Here is a 22,777-nt window from a genome sequence, read left to right on the forward strand (position 1 = left end):
TCCTTTCTGTCAAGTCTTTATTGTACATGTATTGCTGTTCGGATTATTGGGACATATGCCTTTCATTGTTTATGAATCTGCACAGCAATATAACAGACCAGTTTCATTTGGAAACTCAACTTCTAATTATTTAGGGCTTGTTCCTACAAGTTGTTCCTGGGGCAAACCTCTGCATCTGCAGAGAACCCCATTCAATTCAAAATGAGTCTAAACAGGTATGATATTTTGCAGTATTCCAGCCTTTTACTTTTTCTCCTCTATTTACTAGTTTTGTCCCAAAACTTATTAAAAACACTAGTTGACATTAAGCACCACAGAGAGTACTGAAGTGACAGGCTGTGAAAAGTGTTAGTTTTGTTGTCTGAAAAATATTTCCTCTACAAAAAAAGGGGGGGAATTTCCTTTTTTTTTAATCATCTTTCAGAAACAGCTTTCTTGAAGAATGCAACACTAACTGAATCAGCAGCTGCTTGTATTTCCAAGCCAGTGGAGAAAATTCTATTAGGTAAAGTTGAAATTATAACTGGAGAAGAAGCAGAACACAATGTATTACAGGTGCGTATTTCATAAAGCCTTCATGGTAAGTAGTTTTCTTGTTGTTAAAAATAATATCTAGATCTATTAGAGATTACAGTGACCTAAACATCACTTTGGTTAATATTTTAAATTTTCACTTTTCTAGATAATGCCTCTGCTAACTGATTTTTTTGTAGGCTGATATTTCTTTTTTCATCTGATATCTATTCATCCTATAGTCCCTATCAGTAAGTTACTATGCTTCAAAACTTCATTCTATGGTTGTATGTTTATGAGTATCTTCACAGTAGATTGCTAAGCCTACCATTACTAACTAAAACTTCAAAACTGGAAGTGATTTAAGATTTTTTTATGACAAAACATTTCTGAGAAAAAAACAATGTGTTAGCCAACTAATTAGTTTTATAATTCATCTAAAACACAGATTATCTTTCTGGCCCAGCGGAACATATATTGCTATTCTTAATTTTCAAGTTGTTATTTTCTTAGTAAATAGCAGTCATGCATATGTTTTAAAAAATCTTAAAATTGAAAGTTAGCTAATTTTATCATTGATTAAATCTGTCCTGTCGGAACATTGAAGCTTTTTTCTCTGATAGTACTGGCATGCTGTGCTGCATAAGGTTTTTAATGAATAAAGTAATAGGGTTATAGATCTCATGGAACAAGTTCACCTTTGTCAGTGGATACCACAGATGAAGAGCTAGTGAAGATGAAAACTGAGATTCATGCTGAATGTTTTCCATGACTTAATTAGCAGAAAGTTTAGCATAGATCTGGAGTAATTTCATTTTAAGTAATTGACTGTCAGCTTTAATGTTGCTGTATCTATATAGGTGTGTGTATATATGTATACATATGTATCTAAAGCCTTATCAAAAGGCTTAAAATATAAATAAAGTTTTAAAACCAGTAAAATTGTCATTCTTTGGCAATTTTCATTATGCTTTTCTCTTTTAGATCAACTGCAAGCTCTTTGTATTTAACAAGCTTTCTTTAACCTGGATTGAAAGAGGCAGAGGATCCCTGAGGCTTAATGACACTTCTAGTAATAAATGTGGAATGTTGCAATCAAGGCTAAGTAAGAATGAAGTAACTAAATAACACATACACAAAACACTAAATAACTTGTATTGTTGCTGGCAGAATGAATTAATCTCAGAACGTTTGTAACTGAGCATCTAGTTTTATTTAAATCAAATTGCTGAAAGTCTTTTTAACATTCCTTGATAATTTTAGCTGCCCCACAAACTGGGGCACTCCCTTGCCTGAGCATTTTTCACTCAGTTTGTGCATTTGCTGATGTTAGGCTCTGTGTATTTCTGCTGCAAAGCAGCTTTAGTTCAGTCACCAGTCTGACAGTTTGCTCTTTGTTGATTCTGCTTTTCCAGGAGCACTGACTTTCAAGTCACTTCTGGAATGTTGTTTTAAATGTGCTGCCATTTTTTGTATTGCACTGTACATTTGTGGTGGATTATTTGTTTTGTATGCCAAATGTATTGAGAGAAACTAAAATGTTTTGCTATTTAAAAAAAACAACCCTTTTTTTAAAAAAACAACCCTTTTTTAAAAAAAAACATTCAAAATGTCAGGTTTTAGACCAACTTAAAAAGAATAATTCATGAAAACATTACTTGTATACAAGTATTGCAGAACACTGCTGGAATAAAACTGAAGGTAGTTACAATTACTTATTATATAAACCTTCTTACTTTAGTTATGCGAAATCAAGGCAGTTTGAGACTGATTCTCAACACCAGACTCTGGGATCAAATGGTGATAAAAAGAGCAAATAGAAAGAGTCTGTGCTTCACTGCAACAGACCAAGATGACCACTCTGTTCAAGTGTTTCTGATACAGGTAAGCAATAAATAACTCCCTCTGCCTCAAATCTCCACATTTCCTTGAATTCTGGAGACTTGCTGAAGCTTTGGTTTTAGCAAATTGCCTTTTATTTTCTGTTAGGCTCTGCTCATGGCTTTTATTATGAAACGAGTTAGCAATGATATCCCCTGGTATTTCAGAAAAAGGTGTGAAGACATGATATGGCCTTAGGACAGACACTTCCAGACTCTGGTTCACATACCACGGATGGAATGCAAATCATTCCAGAGTCATATGCAGAAGTTAGTGCTCTGGACTTTGCCTCTTACAGAAACAACGCATTAAGAATTTCTGTACAGGTAGTTACATACATAAGTTACTTCTGTGTAAAGCAGCAGCTTTCTGCTGTGGTTCTGGACAAAATGCTTATAATAACCCATCCAGATTAGGACCCCCATGTTTCACTTCAGAGAGAACACAGATTTGTGACATGAATTTATATAAGACAATGCTCTTGGGAATCCTGGTTTTATCTGGCAAGGGCATATAAGCTGAGAATGGAAAGGTTGTGGACTTATTTTCAAACAAGTAGCACATACTGGATTGAGGTCCTGGGTTGGGAAGTGAGAGCATCCATGTGAGTTTAAGGATGTCTGGAGTTTCTCCACCAAATCCTAACTAGGAAGGGTTCCGCCTACTGGGCAAGAATGGTAAGTCACCACTTAGAGGAAGTGTTGGACTTTGTTCATGTGCAGAACACCATGCATTATACATGTAAGCAGTGTGAATCTACCACTTCCCAAAAGGCACTGTGCCTGTGCTATGCAGCTGGTTTGCATGTGAGCATTAGAATTTGCTCTAGCATACAGAGATACAAACATTTTTCCAATTCTGTCCTCGCACTTCTGCACAGTAAAAAAGCACGTATCTTGGGAAACCAAGATATATGGCAGCTGTATGAGTGTGGTGAAGGGTGCAAGAAGCTACTTCTGTAGTCATCACTGGACCTTCTAGGATTCGTTGCTGCAGATGGTACCCAGCCCAACTAACACTGAGACCTGTGTGCATGGAAGGCAACATGATCAACCAGCAGGCATCACCAAAGCCTTGGCATGTATGTCAGGCTGGTCTAGTAGTCAGTGGAGCCCACTCCTCCAAGGGACCATCAGATTCAACTTTGTTACCCCTTTTTGATGTGAACGATTGAGACATTTTGTTCAGGGATATTATTCAAAGGCTTGCCATGAATGAGGGAGAGTAGTTATATTATGCTGAATACAAGTCAGACAGTCCACAAGACTCTATTAAGTTGGTCCTGTGGCACGTACCTAGCCTTGAGCAGAGTGCTGACCCTGCCACCTCACCTCATTTGCTTGTTTCTTCCCTCCTCCCTGCTGGTGGCATTGGAATTTTTACAGCTATAAGTGAGACAGATCAGAGGAGTGATCTAGTTGAAATTCTTTTTTTTCCTAAATCTGGTTTTAGACTTGGTTTTGATTCACCATGTAACCACACTAATTGTGGTACTGGCACAATGCAGAGGGTAGAAATGAGGAGTTGGTGAGGTTATGGAGTCCACCTCTTTTGGCAGCAGCCTGAGTTTATGTTAGATTGAAGTGACAGTTGATCCTTGAATGAATAAGCTGAAAGCAACAGAAATGATCAGACTGAGTGGCTGCCTTTTTCATGTTTATCCTCCTACATTTCTTGAAAAGTTGAGTTGTCCTGAGAGCTCAGATTTGTCCACTGAGAGTGGCATTTGCTGTTGAGACACCTGAACAACTCTGAATTGCTTTCTTCTTTGTCTGACTGTAGGAAGAGAACTGTTAGCTGCTGCAACTCTGGGTAGCAGAGAAGATGACCCTGGACTGCTGCTGCTTTGCAATTTGCGTAGCTTTTTCACCTGTACACGTTGAAAGTAGTCATTCCAATCCAAACCAGATGTATTCCTTCCTATTGCCAATTGATGCAGATAGAAATGATGCACATGATGCACAAAAGTGGAGAACTGGGCCACAAAAGACCATAAGCATTCAGTTACCCTCTAGTAAATGCTTTGCTTCATAAGAACATAAGAAATACCCTACTGGATCAGAGCAATTATCCATCTAGCCCAGTATTCTGACAGTGCCAAAATGGAGCCCTATTTTGGGAGTGCAAGTAAGCATAGCCACTGTCTATGGTGGGCTCCCTTTATATTCCCCCAGCATCTGTAATTGTAGTATTAGGGATGTGAGAGCATACATCCCTACTTGTTTCCTTTAGTATCTGTTTATGAAATGATTGCCCTCGAATTCATCTAATTCCTGTTTTAGCCTTTATTATTAGATTGTTAGCCTATTATTTTTAGTTTATACTGTCTGCCCCCACAATCTCCTGAGGCAGTAAGTTTCAGAAGTTCATTACTCACTGTGTACAGAAGTGCTTTTATGTTTTATACTGATCCCCTAGTACTTGCACAGTGTCCCCTCGTCCTTGTATTGTGTGATTGGGTGAACAACCATTCCGTGTTCAGTTTATCCACAATTTTTATGATTTTGTAAACCTTGGTTATACACTTCTCGGCCTTCTTTTCAGACTGAAGAGTCTCAACCTTTTTAGCTTGTCTTCATAAGGAGCTGCTCCATCCCCTTGATATTTTAGGTGCCCTTCTCTATTCCTTCTTTAATTCTATTACATCCTTGAGATGTGATTACCGGTACTGAACAAAGTACTCAGGACATGGGTGCTCTAAGGTTTTATGTTAAGCGAAATGTTGCTCTGTTGTGTTCTCGGTACCCTTCTTGATGATGCCCAACTTCCAGTCAGCTTTAGCAGCAGAGTTCATGGCATCTTTAATTTTTATAACCAAGAATAAAGTTTTTGTAGTTAAGTTTTAATTCTTATTTACTCTGTGAGCAGAAATGCAAATACATATATTAACATTTCAATGCTTTATTACTTCTAGAATCACATTCAGGAATTATCTGAAATATCAAATTACTCAGTACAAACTTAGCCATTCTCTAGGAGAAATAACTGTTTTAAAGCTTGTGTTTCTTATATCTATAAAGAAAACAATCAACAGCTACATGTTAATATATTGTAAAACTCAGACCACTTAAAGAAACTTGACATCTTTGAATTCAAATTTATTTTCTGAAATTAACTATTAGATGTGAGGGCAAAATATTTAGAACTCTTTCATTACTTTTGAAAACTTTTGAGTCAGCTTTTCTGTGATCAACTGCAAAACAGTTAGTTTTGTTTTGTTTAGTTTTGACTCTATGCATTTTATTTTCTGCAGGCAAGCTCAAAAGATGCTGGATACCTGTATGCAGCAATACATCACCGCCTTGTGGCATTGCGAAGCTTTACTGAGCAAGAATCAGATGCTAATCAAATAGACACTGAGTCAGAAATAGCTTTTCATCCATTGAACTGTGATAGTGATGATGAAGATGATGAAAAAATAACTCAAGCAAGCAGCAGTGGATCTGGTAAGCAGAAATTTTCCTGAAAATGCTGTAGTCCTTTGATGTTTTTTCATTTTAAGTGATGGAAATTTCACTTTTTTTTTTCAAGCTGGCTATAACTTTAATCAAAGGTTCTGTCATAGATGCTCTCTTCAACATAGATGAAGATAATTCATTTTAGCATTTTGGTGGACTACTGTCAACAGTGTGAAAGTTCTGCTAGATCAAGTATCTACTCATCTCTATAGCACTGGAACAGTCTTGACAAAAGACTGAATGAGGGTTAAGGAATTTTAATATTGCCAAGCTTTACCTAAAGGCTTCTTTGGTACAGTTCAGTAGAAATGACTGGAGGCATTGAGGTGGCAATTATTACCTGAATAAGTGAAAGTTGAATCTATTCACACCAGTGCTAAGGTAATTATTAATGCCTTCATGCATGATGTGCTTACTAAAAAGAAAGTATTTATTATTCAATGGTTAACTTTGATTGCTGATCGGCTGTAACAACTACTTCACTAGGAAATTTGTGAGGCAAGATATACATGCCACTTTTGACAGCTTACTTCAACATAACATTAATATAGGCTCCTCAAAGTAAAGAAAGCAACTAAAGCAGGACATAAGGGGATATGCTCCTAACTTAAACCTACTGTATAAGCTGTTAGTACAGCCTACATCAAGGCAAGTCAAATTTGCAGAAAGCAAGGCATCCTAACAGTCAAAGTTAAAAGTTCTTCTATCTTCTGACTTAGCAGAAGGCACAACACACTTCAGGGTGAATTCATCCACTTGTACAAAACTGTTACTGGAGGAACAGGAGTTGCCAATTACATTTTCTTTCCTCATAGAAGAGCTAAGGCAGGCAGTTGACACTTGTTGCATAAATTTCCGTCTTCAACTGAGTAACGTACTGTCTTTATATTCTGAACTCTTCAGCAACTATTGAACAAGAATCAAGTCATGTATGCGTAACAGCTATGAGTGACTGTTTACTTAAGAAAACAAGCAAGCCTTTTTACTCCTTTTGGCAAAAATATTAGAGTTTGCAGTACTTGTTCCCATGATCAGTTGTTTAACTCCATTTCAGTAGCATTCCATTCTCTAAACAAAGCATGATGCTTTTACACAACATTTTCTCACAAATACCTTTTTTCTGTGCAACAAATGGGAAAATTGTTAGCTCTGAGAACTCCCAGAATTACTCCCAGATAGTCAAACATTCCCTCTGTAATTCCTAAATAGTCTCTATTGACGTTACAAAGAGTTTCTGGTAACTCGAAAACTCAGGATGGTGCTTGATTCCCTTCCAAAATTATTGATGATAAGAACTCTTTGTTCTTTCAGAAAAAAATGAGGTGAAAGGGAATGTCAGAGCGGTGTAGGAGCACATATTTACAAGTTAAATATTTATTTTGATTTGTGAGACTTCTGATACAGGTATTCAGATGGCATCCAGCAAACAGATTCTGAGATATGCATGTCAGGTACTGTTTTTCCTGACTCATTAGTTTAAGCTTCTGGCTTTCATTTATGTTCAAATAGTTACTAACAGCAGTTCTGACATTCCCTTTCAAGTGCTTTTTGGATGATCTCTAGCATTTCCTGCTTTATCTTGATCTCTTCTGTTATTCTCAGACCCATGTGTTTTTAATTTTGCATAGTATCACTTATTGGTATCCATGTCCCGCTTTAGATGTAGACATTCACATCTTACAGTGTGCCTGTCCATGGAACTCCCATTTCCAAAACAGACAGAGAAATATATCTCATGGGTTTGGACAGGGTGAGGTCAGTTTTAAATATCAGCATAGACATATACATTTCGATGCAAGAGATCCGATCCTGCATATTTAAGAACACTTAATAGGTGCTGCTCAAAATCCTCTGTGCTTTCATTTTCATTAAAGGATGTGTATAAATAAGCCTTCCTGTTTTTACTGATGTTCCACTGAGTTCAGGAGGTTACCTCTCCTTTAAACTACTATAAATGTTAAGAAGAGTAAGTTCTCAATGACTGTTTCATTACAGGAAATACAATTAGAGCATATTCCTGCATTTTACCTCATACTCTTCTACTCATTTTGTCTCAAAGAAACAATGACAGGTCTCCCTTTTCTTAATATTTCCTTCCAATTTCCTTCCTGTTAGTCTTAACTAGCGTAATTCCCTAGATTATGCTAGGCCAATTTTTCATGACAGTGTGAAAGACAAAAACCAAAAGATCAGAAGAATCTTTAGTCCAAGAGACTGAAGAGGAAAACAAGGATGGTATATATAATAAGCAATGAAGTGGTTAGGAACACTAACATGATTCCATATATATGCAAGAAATATTTGTGAGATTTTTTTACACAAAATTCTTCACTCTAACATCCACAAGATTTTAATACAAAATGTTAATGTCTGGACACTGTAAAATATAGTTAGAGGTATTTCTACCATCCTACAGGATTCAAGATAGACATCTATTCCAATATTTTTGAAATTCTTAGCTGAATTATTTTATTTTCAAATGAAGACATTATTTTCATAAGGTACATAAGGTGCATATGTACAGAAGGTACATTAAGAATAAGTGTAGGTACCTGATATTTTCATCAGATCATATTTTACCAGTTACAGCGAGAAAGAGAGCAATTCATCCATCTTTAAATAGGTTTCAAGAGTGGACTCTCTGGAAGTATTTGTGTTTTCCCACTGACTACAAAGTGAGCTGAGAAGATGAATTTAGACTAGACAGCAAACATCTACATTGAATAAAGTTAGGCAAATCTCTTCTTCCATTTCCTTCATTGATTATTTATTGCTCTGCTAAATGTTGTAACTGTGTTTGCCTCCCAACTGTCTTTGTAATATCTAGATGAGGAAAGATTACTTGGGAATTCTTTATGATAAATACGAAAAATTTTCTGACTAAGCAATTTAACAAATAAACTTATGAAAAATGCTGATTTGGCAATGTGTGAATGGTTGGGGCTAGAACACTCTCTTCTGAGGGAAATGCCACTGACCTCAGACAATAGGGTGGCTCTTCCTTTCTGTTTTTGGTCTCCTTGGAGGAGAATGTAAACTTTATATTCTGTGCTGTATGGTAGATCTGCTTCAACAAATAGAATGGAGAATTTCCCTTAGCCAGGCATACAGAAGAGCCCAGTAGGCAGAACAGTCTCCTGGTAGACAACAACTTGAACCCCAGCCCTGCGGATAAAGACCACCAAATATGTCTGTGTCCTAGAGATGTTCTACAGCAAGATAATGTGCAGCCTGTTGTTACTTCCTCCTCGTCCTGCACTAATAGATCTCTACCATCCATTAAGGATTTTTCTATATGCTGGCAGACCTGTATGAGGTACCTGAGCAGACACACTCTTGGGCCAGCTCTTTCTTGAACATCTTGACTATAGGCAGCTATAAATTCAGCCTGTGGGAGTACTGAATTGCTCTACTAATATGCCTAAGTTCAATATACAGTTATTGGATAGACAGTTCTCTAAGTTAGACACCGTATAACCCTTGCAGAGTGCCTACCTTTTTTCAGTGGCAGCACACACAAGAGAGGTACCTATGTCAGGCTCACAAAATCATCCTGCCAGAACATGGATCTGTGATTTAGAACCACAGCATCTAAGCTTGCCATTGGTAGTAGGGATCTGAATTCAGTACTTAGGCTCATAAGTCACTAGGATGTCTTTGAAAATGTTATCTCTTGCTTCTGACACTTTTAAGAGATTTTTTTCATGTTTTCTTCATAACCATTAAGAAGATTCTGTTCTTTCTGCAAAATGATGCATTTTGTTTACATTCAGAAACAGATGCTGTTTCCATGATGGTCATCAGAAATAGTAGAAGGTCCTTTAAAATAAGTGTTGTAACCCCATTCCTATTTATAAAGAACTGTTATTCTGTGAGACCCCTAAGGCCTTTGTTTCAGAAGGCAGCATGAAATATCAGTAGTAGCATAGCATGGGGCTATACGCAGGATGATTCCTATGATTTCCATCATTTTCCCTTTTCTCTGATCTCGCAGAAATTTTTTTATGAGGATTTGTACACTTGAGGGAGAACAGAGAGGCTAGGAAAGGTATATGAGAGGAACAAGGATGACAGTTGTGACTAGGCAAACACACGTGTTATACGCTGTGTCTTTACATTACACCTCACCATCAACTCTCTATTAAATCTTCTCCTAACTTAATTCTGATTGAAGGATCATGATTTAGCTGTTCTCTCCTTTCTGGCATGGAGTTTCGTTTTGGGGGTTATTAGGCTGAACTCTAAAATGCTAGTGTCTAGGGCCAGGCAATTCGAAGCAGCCTACCCACACATAGCCATAAACCTAAAAGAAAACCACAGTGGGTGGAGACATAGTGTGCCCCGTGTGGATCCACCAAGAATTGCATGGATTTTTGAGACCACTGGTTTTGAGAACCAGACAGCATCACATCACAGAAGTGCAACTTTTGTTTTCTTACAGAGAACAATGGGAAGTTTACTGGTCCGCTATCTGTATAACTCACATGTTGGCCTCATTAGGACTCTTATCTTTAAAAAAATCTGAGAGAGAGCTGGTTTTGCTTTTAAGTAAAATAGTTTTAAAGTTCTTAAAAGGAACTACTGTTCAGAAATGCCACAGAAACTCCTGAAAAACTGGTACCTTCTTTTGACATTCCTTGTCAGTTACTCTTTTATTTAAATTCTTACCCAGTTTTAAAGTTAAGATTCCAAATCATAAATCTAACACACACAGACTTGATAGTGATTAAAAAAGCAGTGGAGGAAATAATTTGTTTTGCCAAACATGGAGTTCAGGGTTCTGTTTTCTTTGCAGTGGATATCAGCAACATCTGAAATAGAGCAGAAAAGACAACACCCTGATTGGCTTAATGAGCTGACATTGCTGGAAAGAGAGGGGGAAAAATCAGATTTAATGTTTTGGCAAATGAAAGTCTCTTCAGTTCACCTGTAAGAGATTTTAAATCTTCTAGTGTTTAGATGTGGCCAGATGATAGCAGCAGTTTTTAAGCAGATACTGAGATGCAGTGATATGATGTCTGACATTAGTCATCTACATCTACTTTTTGCAGGTTATTCATAGATATAGATTACCCGCCACAAACACCCATTGGTACTTTATCATGGCCAATGAGTTATTTAAAGACATGTTAGATTTCTCACAACTTACTGAGCACGTAAATATGATACAATGTGATAAAAACATACCAAATTCTTAAGACAATGTTCCTCTTACATAAGTAAGTTTTGTGTCCCAGACACATTGTCCTATCTAGGCATCTGAATCCTGAAGTGCTTATGTATCTCTCTTTATTGACATGGAAAGGCACAAACCTCATTCACTATTCACATGCTCAAATGTTTGTTTGTGTATAATCCTGCGTTATCTAGTTAGATATTTATCTAAACTAGGAATTGATCATATCCAAACTTTAACCTACTACTTTGGTATTATGAAATGCCAATTTGTTTCAAAATGTGAATACACTCAAATAAGCAAGGTTTTTAAAAATTCTGTTTCAGATCATTCTAGATGCAACCACAGGCCGCCCGTAGTCTGCTCATGACAGCTACCAGAGGTTACAACAGTGCAGCTGGGAGCTCATCTTCCTGAAATCTCTAAGCTGGCTCATCAGTCCCTGGAGGGAGGAAATCAGATGCGTTTTACTTTATGACTTTCAAGCAAAGGTTAATTTTAGGGACAGCTTAAGTTTAATACATTGGAAAAGAAGCTGAGATGCACTTTGAGGATTCCAGTCAGCATGCTTTGCACTGAGATGAGAATGACAGGATGGCTTCCAATATTCAAGAAGTGTTACAAAGGCTCCAGGTTATAGAGTTAAATATATTTATAGGCATTATTAAAGTAAGGAATTTAATACTGATCAATGTTCATTCATCATATTGATGCATAAAATCACATAACCGTGAATAATAGTATACCTGAAGATATATTTGTTTTTTTGGTCTGTTATTTAAAACATACATTTTGAAGACTTTAAATTGGGTTTCACTGAAAACATTTTAAATTATGTAGCAGCATTCAGCATCCTCTTAATCAGTACACACAAGAACTGTCAATGGCAGTTTAGCATAAGCAAGGTCTATAGTAACCAGCCTTCATAATTGAACAAGTTTTGTATTTTGAAAATATGTGGAGTTGTAGACTGGGTATAAAATTTTGTTAAAGGGCAAGGAACCAAGATCTGCTTTTACACCCTCAAGCATCAGGAGAATTCAACATTAAGAACTGAAAGACCGAAGTTCTAGGGGGCATCTGAGCTTTAAAATCTGAAAGTGTATCCGTTTGCACTCATGAACACCTTCTCTGCTTGCACAAAAGAAGCACTTGCACTGTTAATTGTCCATTTGATATATACAAATAAGTGCCCAAACAGTATAACTGGAGATCTCCATAAAAATTTATCTTAAATGTGTGAAATTAGCTGACTACTTCAGACTTATTTTTAGTTGTCAATCTCCCTAAACAGCATCATCTCTTGCAATGAGGCGAAGCTGTTACATGCCCTAACACATACAATAATCCCAACAGTGCCAAAGACCCAATCACTTTGTAAAAGTGACTTCACAAGCTATTTTTCACCATCTAATCATTCCTACGCAGAATTAGAAAAATCAATTCTCTTTAATGCTACCTGTGAGCTAACAAAGTACCACATCCTTCATAACCCCATGCTCAGTACAAAGACACTATTTAATGCTCTTCACTTTAAGAAAATGTCTGTTTTCATTCTCCTGCAAACCCTCTGCCACCTTTTATATTGTTGGTTACCAAATACTATTTTCTTGTCATCCTCAGAGATGAAAAAATGTCCTAGAATATCTGAAGTTCTCTTCATTAAGGTAGTTGTAATGATTTCAGAACCTTAAAAGCCATTCTTGAAGAGTAAAATTAAAATTTAGTCTTCCCATCTGAACGTATATATGAAGTTGGAAGAATTCCAGATTCTTCCTGAATTTTCAGTGCCCTGCCAAAATTAGCATCTGGATTATGCTGAATCTTAAACAGCCTGCCAAAATTAGCACTTGTCTGACATTGATTTAGCATCTGGATGACAGTGAGCCTAAGCGGGACTGCGGTTTTGCCTACAGGAAAAGGGAAGTGTTTCACAAGAGAACATCTGTCTCAAATAGTTAAGCTGGTATACAGCATTGGGATTTTGTGACTCTTCAGTCTACTGATATTCAAGTAGCCATGATAACAAAAATGTACTTTCCATGTCTAGCTGTACGTTGTGTCCTTTCCTATCAGTCTCAGTCCTGACCACAACTATGCTTGTATCACTGACCTCCATATTTCATTGCTGCAACTCATACTTAGGAACAAAGCTCCACGTTATAAAAGCTTCCAACAGTTGTAAAACACGGCAGCCCTATGTATTGAGCAACAGGTCATGGTGAGAACTTTGCCCTGGAGCTCAGCTGGTTATGCATTGAACGCAGCGTTTGATTTCAAAGTCTGCCCTGATAATCAAAGCCCTCTATGAAATAGGGTCCAAGTGCCCAAGAGACTGTCATGATATCCCACAATAGCGAAATTCTACTACAACTGTAGAATCCTTGGCAAATGAAGGGGTTCCAGAGCAGGAGAGACGGAGCTTTGGCAGAAAAGGACCTAAACTTTGGAATTTGCTATCACAACATATATAACAAGGCTTATGATCCTCAGGAAAAAAACAAAAACTCTCCTTTGAGTTGCCTTTTCCCAAGATCACTATATATACATGCAAGAAAATATATAAGCACACACACTTAAAAATGAAGCTGTATCTCCTAAAAGCTGAGGAAAAAAAGAGATGTTTAACTATTTTAACTATGTTGAAGAGTTTGGATACTGTGGTAATAGAGGCCATATAAATACATAGATGTGCAGACATATTTATGGTATGCATTTTTACTCTTGAGATCCTAATACATTATTTATTCTATTTAGTCTCATTGCACTAAAAATCATTGTTTTCAAAACTGAAGGTATGCTAATATGTAATATATAAGCTGGTTTTGCTAATGTAAAGTTTGTCATTTTATGACAGCCAGAGCAACAAAACATTACTGTGTCCCCCAAATAAACCATTTTCTTATGCCTTTCAGTCTAATTAGATGTCTTATTTTGTGTCCCAGCTATAGTTTCCTACAAGCACTTCCTCCCATGCCCCAGTATTTCTAGCCTGTTTTCCTAAGGAAACAAGATTTAAACAATTGTTTACTCTGTCCCTCTGTCTGTCTGACCCACATCGAGCCTACGAGTTTCAGATAAATTTGACAAGAGACAGAAATATTTGACAGGATCACAGCGCAAAAATAATTTCTTAAAAGTTTTATGAAAATTTGCAATTGTTGGGAGACACAACTCAGATTAAGGTGTCCTTTGAGGAAAGAGCGGGCTTTGAGGAGAGAGGGTAAGCTCAGTACTTTGTTTGAGGCTTTTGTGGCTGAGGGGCATGTCCCTAGTTCTGAACCAGTTGCAACATTTGCTGGGAGGGAGGACAGAGGAAAACCATGGCAGGATGGATAGCTGGAATTACTGTGGACTGGGGAGTGCAGTTAGGGACATGTGGCTCAAATCCTATGCAACTAGACATCATTAGTTTTGCTGTTCATGGAGTAACCTGTTCTACTTTTTTTCATCAGATTTTTTTTTTTTATTTACAGAACATACCTTCTGCATAAAAATTTCTGTCAAATCCCAGTGATTAACTTGTATATATGAGCATGTAGGATTGGCAAGTCATACGTATTAATAGAGGAATAACTTTCAAAAGAAGTGAAAATTAACAGTTCCTAATATAAGGATACATATGCAGATATCTGACATTATGAATTTCTGACAAAAATTATTTGGATGGGATAACCTAAATTATTTATTTTATGGTTTGGAAGTGTTCATTTCAAAAATCTTTGTATCTCTTCCTAAATCTTGTCACTTTTTAAATGTTGTAATCTTTAATGATCTCTGAATCACAGAGTTTAGTAATGTCTCTAGTGAATGGATAAACACAGGGAAAACCATTAGCGCATTTGCTATTACTTCCAGTGCTACTGACGGACTGTAAAAAAATAGACAGGGACGGAAATAGCATCTTTTTTTCTGTAAGAGGTGTTTTTTAGAGGACTTAACCCTGGAGCAAACGGGCAGGAAAATTTGGAATAAACACACATAGCCTATTCTATAGCAATTGTCTGTCTAAAAAGTGGAGTTCTGATTCCAGAGTCGTATTCACAAGCATTAAATTCATTTTTAGAAAACAGTGTGTCTGTAGCTATTTCAGCATATTCAAATTGCTTCTGAAATGCTGAAGTCTGTTCCGTTAGTCCACTTCAGGGATGATGTAGTTTACTTTGCATAAACAAAGACTGGGAAGAAAAGTAGACAAGTAAATTGTTATTAAGACATATTCTAGTGGAAGTGTGGACAAGCAAGCTTGCCCTTTCTCTTAAGTTTTATGGAAAAACATTCAATAACTTGCATTTGTAAGAAAAACTGCGTTTATTATTATTGTTCTGAAACATACTGCTCTTTTGGGGAATTTATAAAGCAAATTATATGAACCAACTATATAATCACTGCTGAGAGTACATATATTGCAAGCAAAATGCAAGCACACATGGATAGAATCTGGCCCCAGAAATTCAGTCAGAATATAACTGCTCATTTATTAATCTACCTGGATTGTAAGATTCTGATGTATTGAACAAGTGATGTGTTCTCTAGGAGTTAGTCTGGAGTTTTCCTCTGAATAAGCAGAATTAACAACTGTGGTCACTTGGGTTCACAATGTGAGGACTGTTTTGTAAAATGTTACCTAGATGGTCTGTTTACCTCTTCCTATGTGACTGCAACTAACACTGATAGCGTTATCATCTTCAATATAAAGATAACATTATCCTTTTCAGATATCAGTAGGAGTTAAGCATGTATTAAGAAAGTCTAGAGATCATAAATGATTGAATAAGTTAATTGTATAAATGTTTATTAATTAAATAACAAGAAGAAGTCATTACTCATAGACTTTAATAGGAGAGTGCAACTTCTGTAGAAATGAACAGTTATCCTAGATTGTAATTGCAGTAGAACCAATATGCAAATTCTTTTGGATGAAAAAGGCTACGTTTGAAGAATGTTTATGTGAAACTGCTGGTACAGTCTTCCACTGCCAGAGTTTTGCAGCTAGTGTAATGACTTAGGAATAATTTAGTTTCTACATAGAAATTATTCCAGTTACATTGTTTTGTAAAATAAAAAAGATCATTTTAAGTTTATTATATAGGGTTTTTTTAAGTCCCTTATGTAGTTTGATGAATGCAGAGATAAGGCTGCTTGGTTTTCTATGGGATTATGTCTTGACGTTTACCTCACCTATTAATTCCTTGGTGTCTAAATTGGGTGTTACGCTGAAGCTGCAGGTGCTAGTGAGGTGTCTTTTTTCACAAAGAGTTTAACAAGCTTTATGTTCTCTGTTCCCTTGACAAATTTGACTGCAGGCAGCCAATGGATTAAACAGTTATTACTGTGGGAATTCACCCCTGCTCTGTATTCGTATCCTAAGAATACCAGGCTTACGCTTATTTATTTAATTCCATATGAACAAATCTGTCCTTTAAGGCATTGGGTATATTGCTCTGAAGTGATTTAAGATGTGGCATGGATATGTGTCATCATATGTGTCACAATTTATGAACACATTTCGAAATGACTAAGTGTATGATTTGACTTGGGTATTATTCACATAAATCCAAGTGTATGCTTAAAGTAAGGGAGAAGCTGGGAAGTTTATATTGAAAATTTTCTAAGTAGTATTAAGTGGCTCATTTACAAAGTAAGATGCAATTTGTAATTAAGAGTCCACAACATCTGTTCTAGCTATGTGTTATAGAAAGTTTGAATGTTTTTCCAAATACAGAATGGGGTATCAGAAGATCTGTGTGCTACTTTTCAACTAACCTGTTATGCTTAAAGTAAGGGAGAAGCTGGGAAGTTTATATTGAAAATTTTCTAAGTAGTATTAAGTGGCTCATTTACAAAGTAAGATGCAATTTGTAATTAAGAGTCCACAACATCTGTTCTAGCTATGTGTTATAGAAAGTTTGAATGTTTTTCCAAATACAGAATGGGGTATCAGAAGATCTGTGTGCTACTTTTCAACTAACCTGTTAGAGGCTTCCTTTTGGGATCTTGGATGAATCACTTGATGCTCTGGGTCTCAGCTCTGGTTCCAGAGAATGAAGATAATGCTATCACAGCTGTTTTGAATTTACATTCTAAGATACATTTTTTCATATTTTATGCTTATTAATTCAAAAGACCATAAGATGATAATGGCATGGCCTCAGAGTAAAATACTGCTTCATATTCAAACCTGCAACAGCAGTTAAAACTGATTTGTTTTGCAAACAAAGATCAAAACAGTTCAATATAATTAGGTAACTTGTGACACACAGAATCATAGAGGAGTAATTCAGTTGTCATATAGGTTATAAAGTAGATACCCTTCAGAATAGAGCCACAAATTGTCTTACCTTTTCAAAACCATTTCTATCCTTTTGGTCTCTGTGATGTGGTATTATTTACTGCTTTGTACAATGTAAATGGTTATACCGCATGAGACATATTTTGGTTAGCAAGGGAATTAGTTATGTTTAATTACTATCTGGTCTGTTTTATGGTAGTTTCCATCAAGGCTAAGCTAATCAGTAGATTAAGCCTATCAGTAAAGACTGGATGGAGCTTTTGTTTTGTATTGTTATACCACTATAATAGAGTATGGCTGAATGGCTTTACCTAGTCTGATCTCCTGACTCTCATATTTAAAGAAGTATTGTAGAAGACTGCTGCACTGACAGGTACAAAGCAGATTCTTCAATATCTCTCTACAGCGGTTCAGATGATAACTTCCCCCAGGGAAAGAACAGGCACAAGAGTAGTAAGAAAAATGTAAGTAAATGAAGCATTCAGTGTAGAAGTCTGTAAAAGATAATACCTGAAAAGAGTTATTAATTATATTTAAAACCCACCAGTATTTCCAAATAGCTTGCTTACAGTATTAAAGAACAAAAGTAGCTCATGATTTGTAACGGCAGCTTTTTCCCGAGGCTTGCAAAATGCAGACTTGTCCCACTCATATGTATTCACAGCACTGCTTCAACGCTGTTTTTTTCCAAGCCTGTTGCTTTCCCCGTGCTGCCTCTGCTTCCTCAGACATTGCCATAAATGTAATGAAGACTGGAAGTCATGAGTAAGAGGTGGACTTTTCAAAGAATGGTTTCTGATCACATCCTCACTAGATACTCAGCCCTTTTTTAAACAACGGACCTGTTGCTTTCCTAACTTTCCAAATCAGGTATGTAACAGCACAAGAAAGGCAGCTTTAAAGTGGGGAACCTCACTGAGGTCCGCCTCAGGATTTCAAGAGCCTGCTCAGTGCCAAGTCCTGTTTCAGTGAGCGAGAACAGAGGACGTAACTGCCTTTATTTTACAAACTGTTAGAAAAGGAAGGCACTGCGTGGCAGGACGTGAGGGGAGAGAAGAGACGATCCCGTAGCGGCCCGGCAGCGGGGAGGGAGCCCGCGGCGACGCCAGCGAGGGCTCCCAACCGCCCACACCGGCCGTTGGGGCGGGTGCGCGGAGCCTCGCGCGGCGCCTGCTCCGCGAAATGGCAGCAACCCTCCGGGCGCGGAGCCACGGAGCCGAGCGCATGCGCAGTCTCTGTTCCAGAGGCGCGGGAGGGAGGGCCGGGACTCTCCACGCGCTCTTTCCCCCGCTTCCCCTTCCCCTTCCCCGGATCTGAGCGGTTGGCGGAGAAGGCGCATGCGCGCGCCGCGCTGCCCCCGTCGGCCGCGCCTCGCCCTCGCGCGGGTGCCGGCGGGGCGTGCACGCGCACCGCGCGCGGCTCCGCCAGGGGGGTGGGTGTGTCGCGGCGCGCTTCCGCATTGGTCGAGGGCGGCGCCTGCGCGCGGGGAAGGGGTGGGCGCGCCGTGGAACGGACGCGCCATGTGTGCCTAGCGCTGCCCGCGCGGGAGCAGCCTCAGTGCGGGGCGGCCGCCGCCGGGCAGCGCTGCGCGCTCGCGGCTCCGGGCTGCTCCCCTCCCCCGCGCCGGCCGCAGGCTCCTGGCCTGGGGGAGAGCGAGCCCGGGCTATGTCTTCCTCTCGGGGCTTCCTCTACGGCTACTTCTGCCTCGCCAGCCGGGCGGCTGCCCGCCGTTCCCTGCTGCTGTGCCAGCGGGCGGCGGGGGCTTCCTCCGTCCTCCCGGGGCCGCTGCTCCTCGGCGGCGCCCGGCGGCGCCTCTCCGCCTCCCGCGGGCTGAGCCCTGCTGCCCGGTGCGCGGCGGCGGGGCGGCGAGAGGGCGGCAGGCGGGCGGCGGCGGGGTCTGGGCCGTGCGCGCCGAGACAGCGGGGCTACGGCGGGCTCGGCGCGGCGGGCGGCGGGTTCCGGCCGGCGCGGGTGGCGGTGGTGGCCAAGACGACGCGGTACGAGTTCGAGCAGCAGCGGTACCGCTACGCCGGGCTCTCCGAGGAGGACCTCAAGCAGCTGGTGAGCGGCGTCCCGGGTGCCGAGGGGTAGCGGGGCGGGCTGGAAGCTGCCGCCGCGGGCGCCTCCCCGCAGGAGCTGAGCCGCGGGGACGCGTCCTGGCGCCGTGGAGTTTGAGCCGAGCTGCTGGTGCGAGGCTCCCGAGGGTGCTGCCCGGGCGGCGGCGAGGCGGCCCCAGCGGGGCCCTGCGGCGAGGCGGTGCGGCCCGCGGGGCCGCGAGGGGGGCGCGGCCGCTCGGACCCGACGACCGGCGCCTCGCTGCGAAGCGGCGTTTCGCCGGGCCGTTGTGGGGGGAGGGGCGGGGTCCGCGGGCCGCGGCCGTTGGCGGGGGGCGCGCGGCAGGTGACCGGCTGTTGACCCCATTGCGCCTGCGGGGCGCCGGGGCGCCCTCCGAGACCGCCTTGAGCGGGCGAGCACCCCTTCTCGCTGTGGTGGGCTGGTGTGGGGGGTGTAAACAGCACAGCCTAACCGGCCGTTTGCTCGTCCGTTAGGAATTACTTGTGTAGCGAGTGCGTTTTGGTTTTATTCTGTGGGAGAGTCCAGCAAGTGGAGAAAAGCAATCTGTCCTGTAATCCCTGCTTAGCAGGGACTCGCTCTCATTTTTCCTCCTTTGCTCTATCTCTTTACCTTGCTTTCTCACTTCATTCTTTAATTTTTTTTATAATAGCATTTCCAGCTAAACAGCCGAATCTTCCATTCACATCCCTTTGTCATGCTGCAGCTTTCATTGCTTTCTTTGGCCTTTAAGAAACATTCAGTTCCAAAACAGGTGGTTGTTCCATTAATAATAGCACATGAAGGAAAGCATCTCCGGACTTGCTGCATGTCTCCAGTAACCCCTGCATCCTTGTCTTCATCTCTGCCAGGCTCAGTGCCCCAGTGCTGCCCCCCACCTGCGTTGTCACCATCTCCTTCCTTGCCTCCATGCAGTGCTCTCCATCTTGTCCACCACCAGCCCAGCAGGAGATGGTACTTGCTGTGGCTATTTTGGCTACCAGCAGTCTGTGCAGAACAGATCGTTGGGTCTGTCTGGCCTTTGATACTCATACGGTAGGGAAATATATTAAACCTCTGTTTATTTGCTAGATTGGATGAGACTTGCAGATGGATTTGATTTTGGGAGGGACAGATGATATGGTTGCATAGCCTTGCATCCTAAGGAACTAGGGTAAAAAAATACGGTATTTAAAATAACTCTTGGTTTTTACTCGCTTCTTCCTGAGTACTTCAGTTGGTCATCCATCTTTTATGCAATTCCTATCCAAACATTTCTGCATGTTTTTTAAGGCTTTTTAAGTATTTGAATTTCATACCTCATCAAGTTTAATATGGAAACTTACCAGCCCGTGTTCTTATTCTCACTTACATATCAGTGTTTTCAAGTTGGCCCCATAAATTCTTTTGTATAGTGGCTTTGCAAAAGCACTTTCTCTTACAGCTCATCTGTAAGACTGTTGTTCTGTCTGTACTTAAGTTTCTCACAAGGAAGCATTTCTTACTGCTATAGAGAATCAGATTGTCTTCAGTGTACAGCCAATGAGCAAAACAAAATAGACTGATCACCTTTTCCCTAACTCCTTGGGTACAGGTAAGACAGCAACAGCGAATCAATTAGTGAACAGTGTTGTTGGTGAGCATTAAACATCCCTAGAGATGCTCTTGATTGGACATAGAGGTAGCTGCAGTTTGTCCCTTCTAACAAGAATGAACATCTTGAAGAATCAGTAACCTATGTCAGTCTGAAGATGCATAAAGAAAATTTAACCATGAGTGCACAGTGCCTGATTGTGGTAATTACAGAGAAGTTTTAAAGTTCATCCTCATGGAGCAACTTAGAGGCATGATAAGATAATTCTCCATCTTGGTTTTTTTTTATTCTAGATAAACTACCTTTTTTCTGATCCGGCTTTCCCCTCAAAATGCCTCCACCTGAGAGGTTACAGCAGTAAAACTAATAGTGTCTACAAGTAGACAAAGTCTAACTTGCCTAAGTATGTGTTTTGCAACATTAATTTAGAGTTTTGCCATGTGAGTGGAAATACTAAGATATGTGCAAGCACAAATTGTAAATATTTCCCAAAATAAAATGCTCAAAATAAGGCAAGAAATATGAGGATTAAGACAGGAAGGAGAATTCCTGTTTCTTAAATTTTTTAGCTGACCTTTAAAAATTTCCTTATTTACACGCTGCTATGACTCTCGTCTCAGATTTTTTTTTCCTTGAACTCCATGAGCTGATGACAGTCTTGGCAAATAGGTTGGGTAAAGATTCAGAAGCTTCCAGAGAAACTAATCTTTGTAGCACAAGTATCAAAGTGCTTGCGTGTATATCATTTTTTAAATAGTATTATTTACTACACTATCTGTTTTACTAAGAACTGAAGCATCTTTCTTTGTTTTTCTGACTTCTTCTTTTGCTGTTACAAAAGAAAGTATAAGTTCAGAGTTTTGTCTGGGAATGTGCTGTGTAATAAGTCTGGAATGGACTCCAGAAGACACTGCAGATCCTTAACTTCATGATCTATGTTCGCAATTTGGCCCTTTCCTTTCATCCAGAAAGCAAAGCTGTCAATTTTCAGAAAGCGTTGGAAGGAAAGGCACTGGTGTTCCTGGAAAATCTGTTTCCCTTGTCCTTCCAAGCACTTTGAAAATATTGTGTGTGTGTTTTTAATGTAACTGTTTATAATACTATTGCCTCTCCTATTTGCTAGCTAGTATAAATGTTAGAAATGAACATATTGCTTCTCTTGCCTTTATTTTGGACTACAAATGTGCCTAAAAAACTCTGTATGGGAGTAGTCCTGTCTAAAGTTGCTGGAAAAGGCTCTAGTAGTGAATCAATCTCTTACCTTCTGTATTACCAACCAAGATCACTTCTTAGTGTGAATTCTGCAGACTGTCCTTCCCCCTCTGTGTTGCGTTTTTGGGGCTAGGTTTGGAACGTAATGTTTTAATTCCCAAGGTTAGCTGCACTCTGCTCCCTGTGCCCTCTCTCATGACTTCAGAAGCTGGTCCCCAGGCTACTGGGGGGCCCCAGCTATCCAAAAAAACTGAGGCCAGATATGGCCATCAGATGTACAGTGAATCGCTACTGCTGCTGCCCAGAGTGATGCTAAGTTTATCCTGGTGGTCATGAATTGAAGCAGTCATGAATTTGGTGTGGAAGCTTAAAGTCATGCAGAAAGGCAATACAGAGAATAAAATGGGAACTGAGGCTCATGTGAAAGACTGTGGCTGGGGTAGCAGCAGAGAGTCAAACTGGCAGTGAAAGCACATGGGAAGAGTTTGGCTCATCTGATGGAGTATGTTATGCTAACAAAGAAGGTGGTGGTGGTGGTGGGGATTGTTACGTTGCAGTGGCTCAAGCCGAAGTAGCTCCAGAGCTCGTCTGTGGCGTTG

General features: G+C 39.9%; 2 protein-coding genes across 5 annotated transcripts in view; both read left to right on the forward strand.

Annotated features, from left to right (window-relative positions):
* Positions 1 to 13,948, forward strand: part of LOC135325162 (ran-binding protein 3-like) — a 79,954-nt gene extending 66,006 nt beyond the window's left edge. For all 3 annotated transcript variants that reach the window (XM_064502880.1, XM_064502879.1, XM_064502878.1), the window contains 5 exons: positions 425 to 555; positions 1,498 to 1,618; positions 2,255 to 2,397; positions 5,648 to 5,840; positions 11,355 to 13,948. In XM_064502880.1, the coding sequence (XP_064358950.1) occupies positions 425 to 555; positions 1,498 to 1,618; positions 2,255 to 2,397; positions 5,648 to 5,840; positions 11,355 to 11,398 (632 nt within the window). In that variant the 3' untranslated portion in view covers positions 11,399 to 13,948. The remainder of the gene's footprint in view (positions 1 to 424; positions 556 to 1,497; positions 1,619 to 2,254; positions 2,398 to 5,647; positions 5,841 to 11,354) is intronic.
* Positions 13,949 to 18,781: 4,833 nt separating this feature from the next.
* The window catches only part of LOC135325160 (NAD kinase 2, mitochondrial-like), a 37,463-nt gene continuing 33,467 nt past the window's right edge, over positions 18,782 to 22,777 (forward strand). For both annotated transcript variants that reach the window (XM_064502870.1, XM_064502871.1), the window contains exon 1: positions 18,782 to 19,381. In XM_064502870.1, the coding sequence (XP_064358940.1) occupies positions 18,986 to 19,381 (396 nt within the window). In that variant the 5' untranslated portion in view covers positions 18,782 to 18,985. The remainder of the gene's footprint in view (positions 19,382 to 22,777) is intronic.

This window comes from Dromaius novaehollandiae, chromosome Z (assembly GCF_036370855.1).
Source record: "Dromaius novaehollandiae isolate bDroNov1 chromosome Z, bDroNov1.hap1, whole genome shotgun sequence".
Taxonomy (NCBI): Eukaryota; Metazoa; Chordata; class Aves; order Casuariiformes; family Dromaiidae; genus Dromaius; species Dromaius novaehollandiae.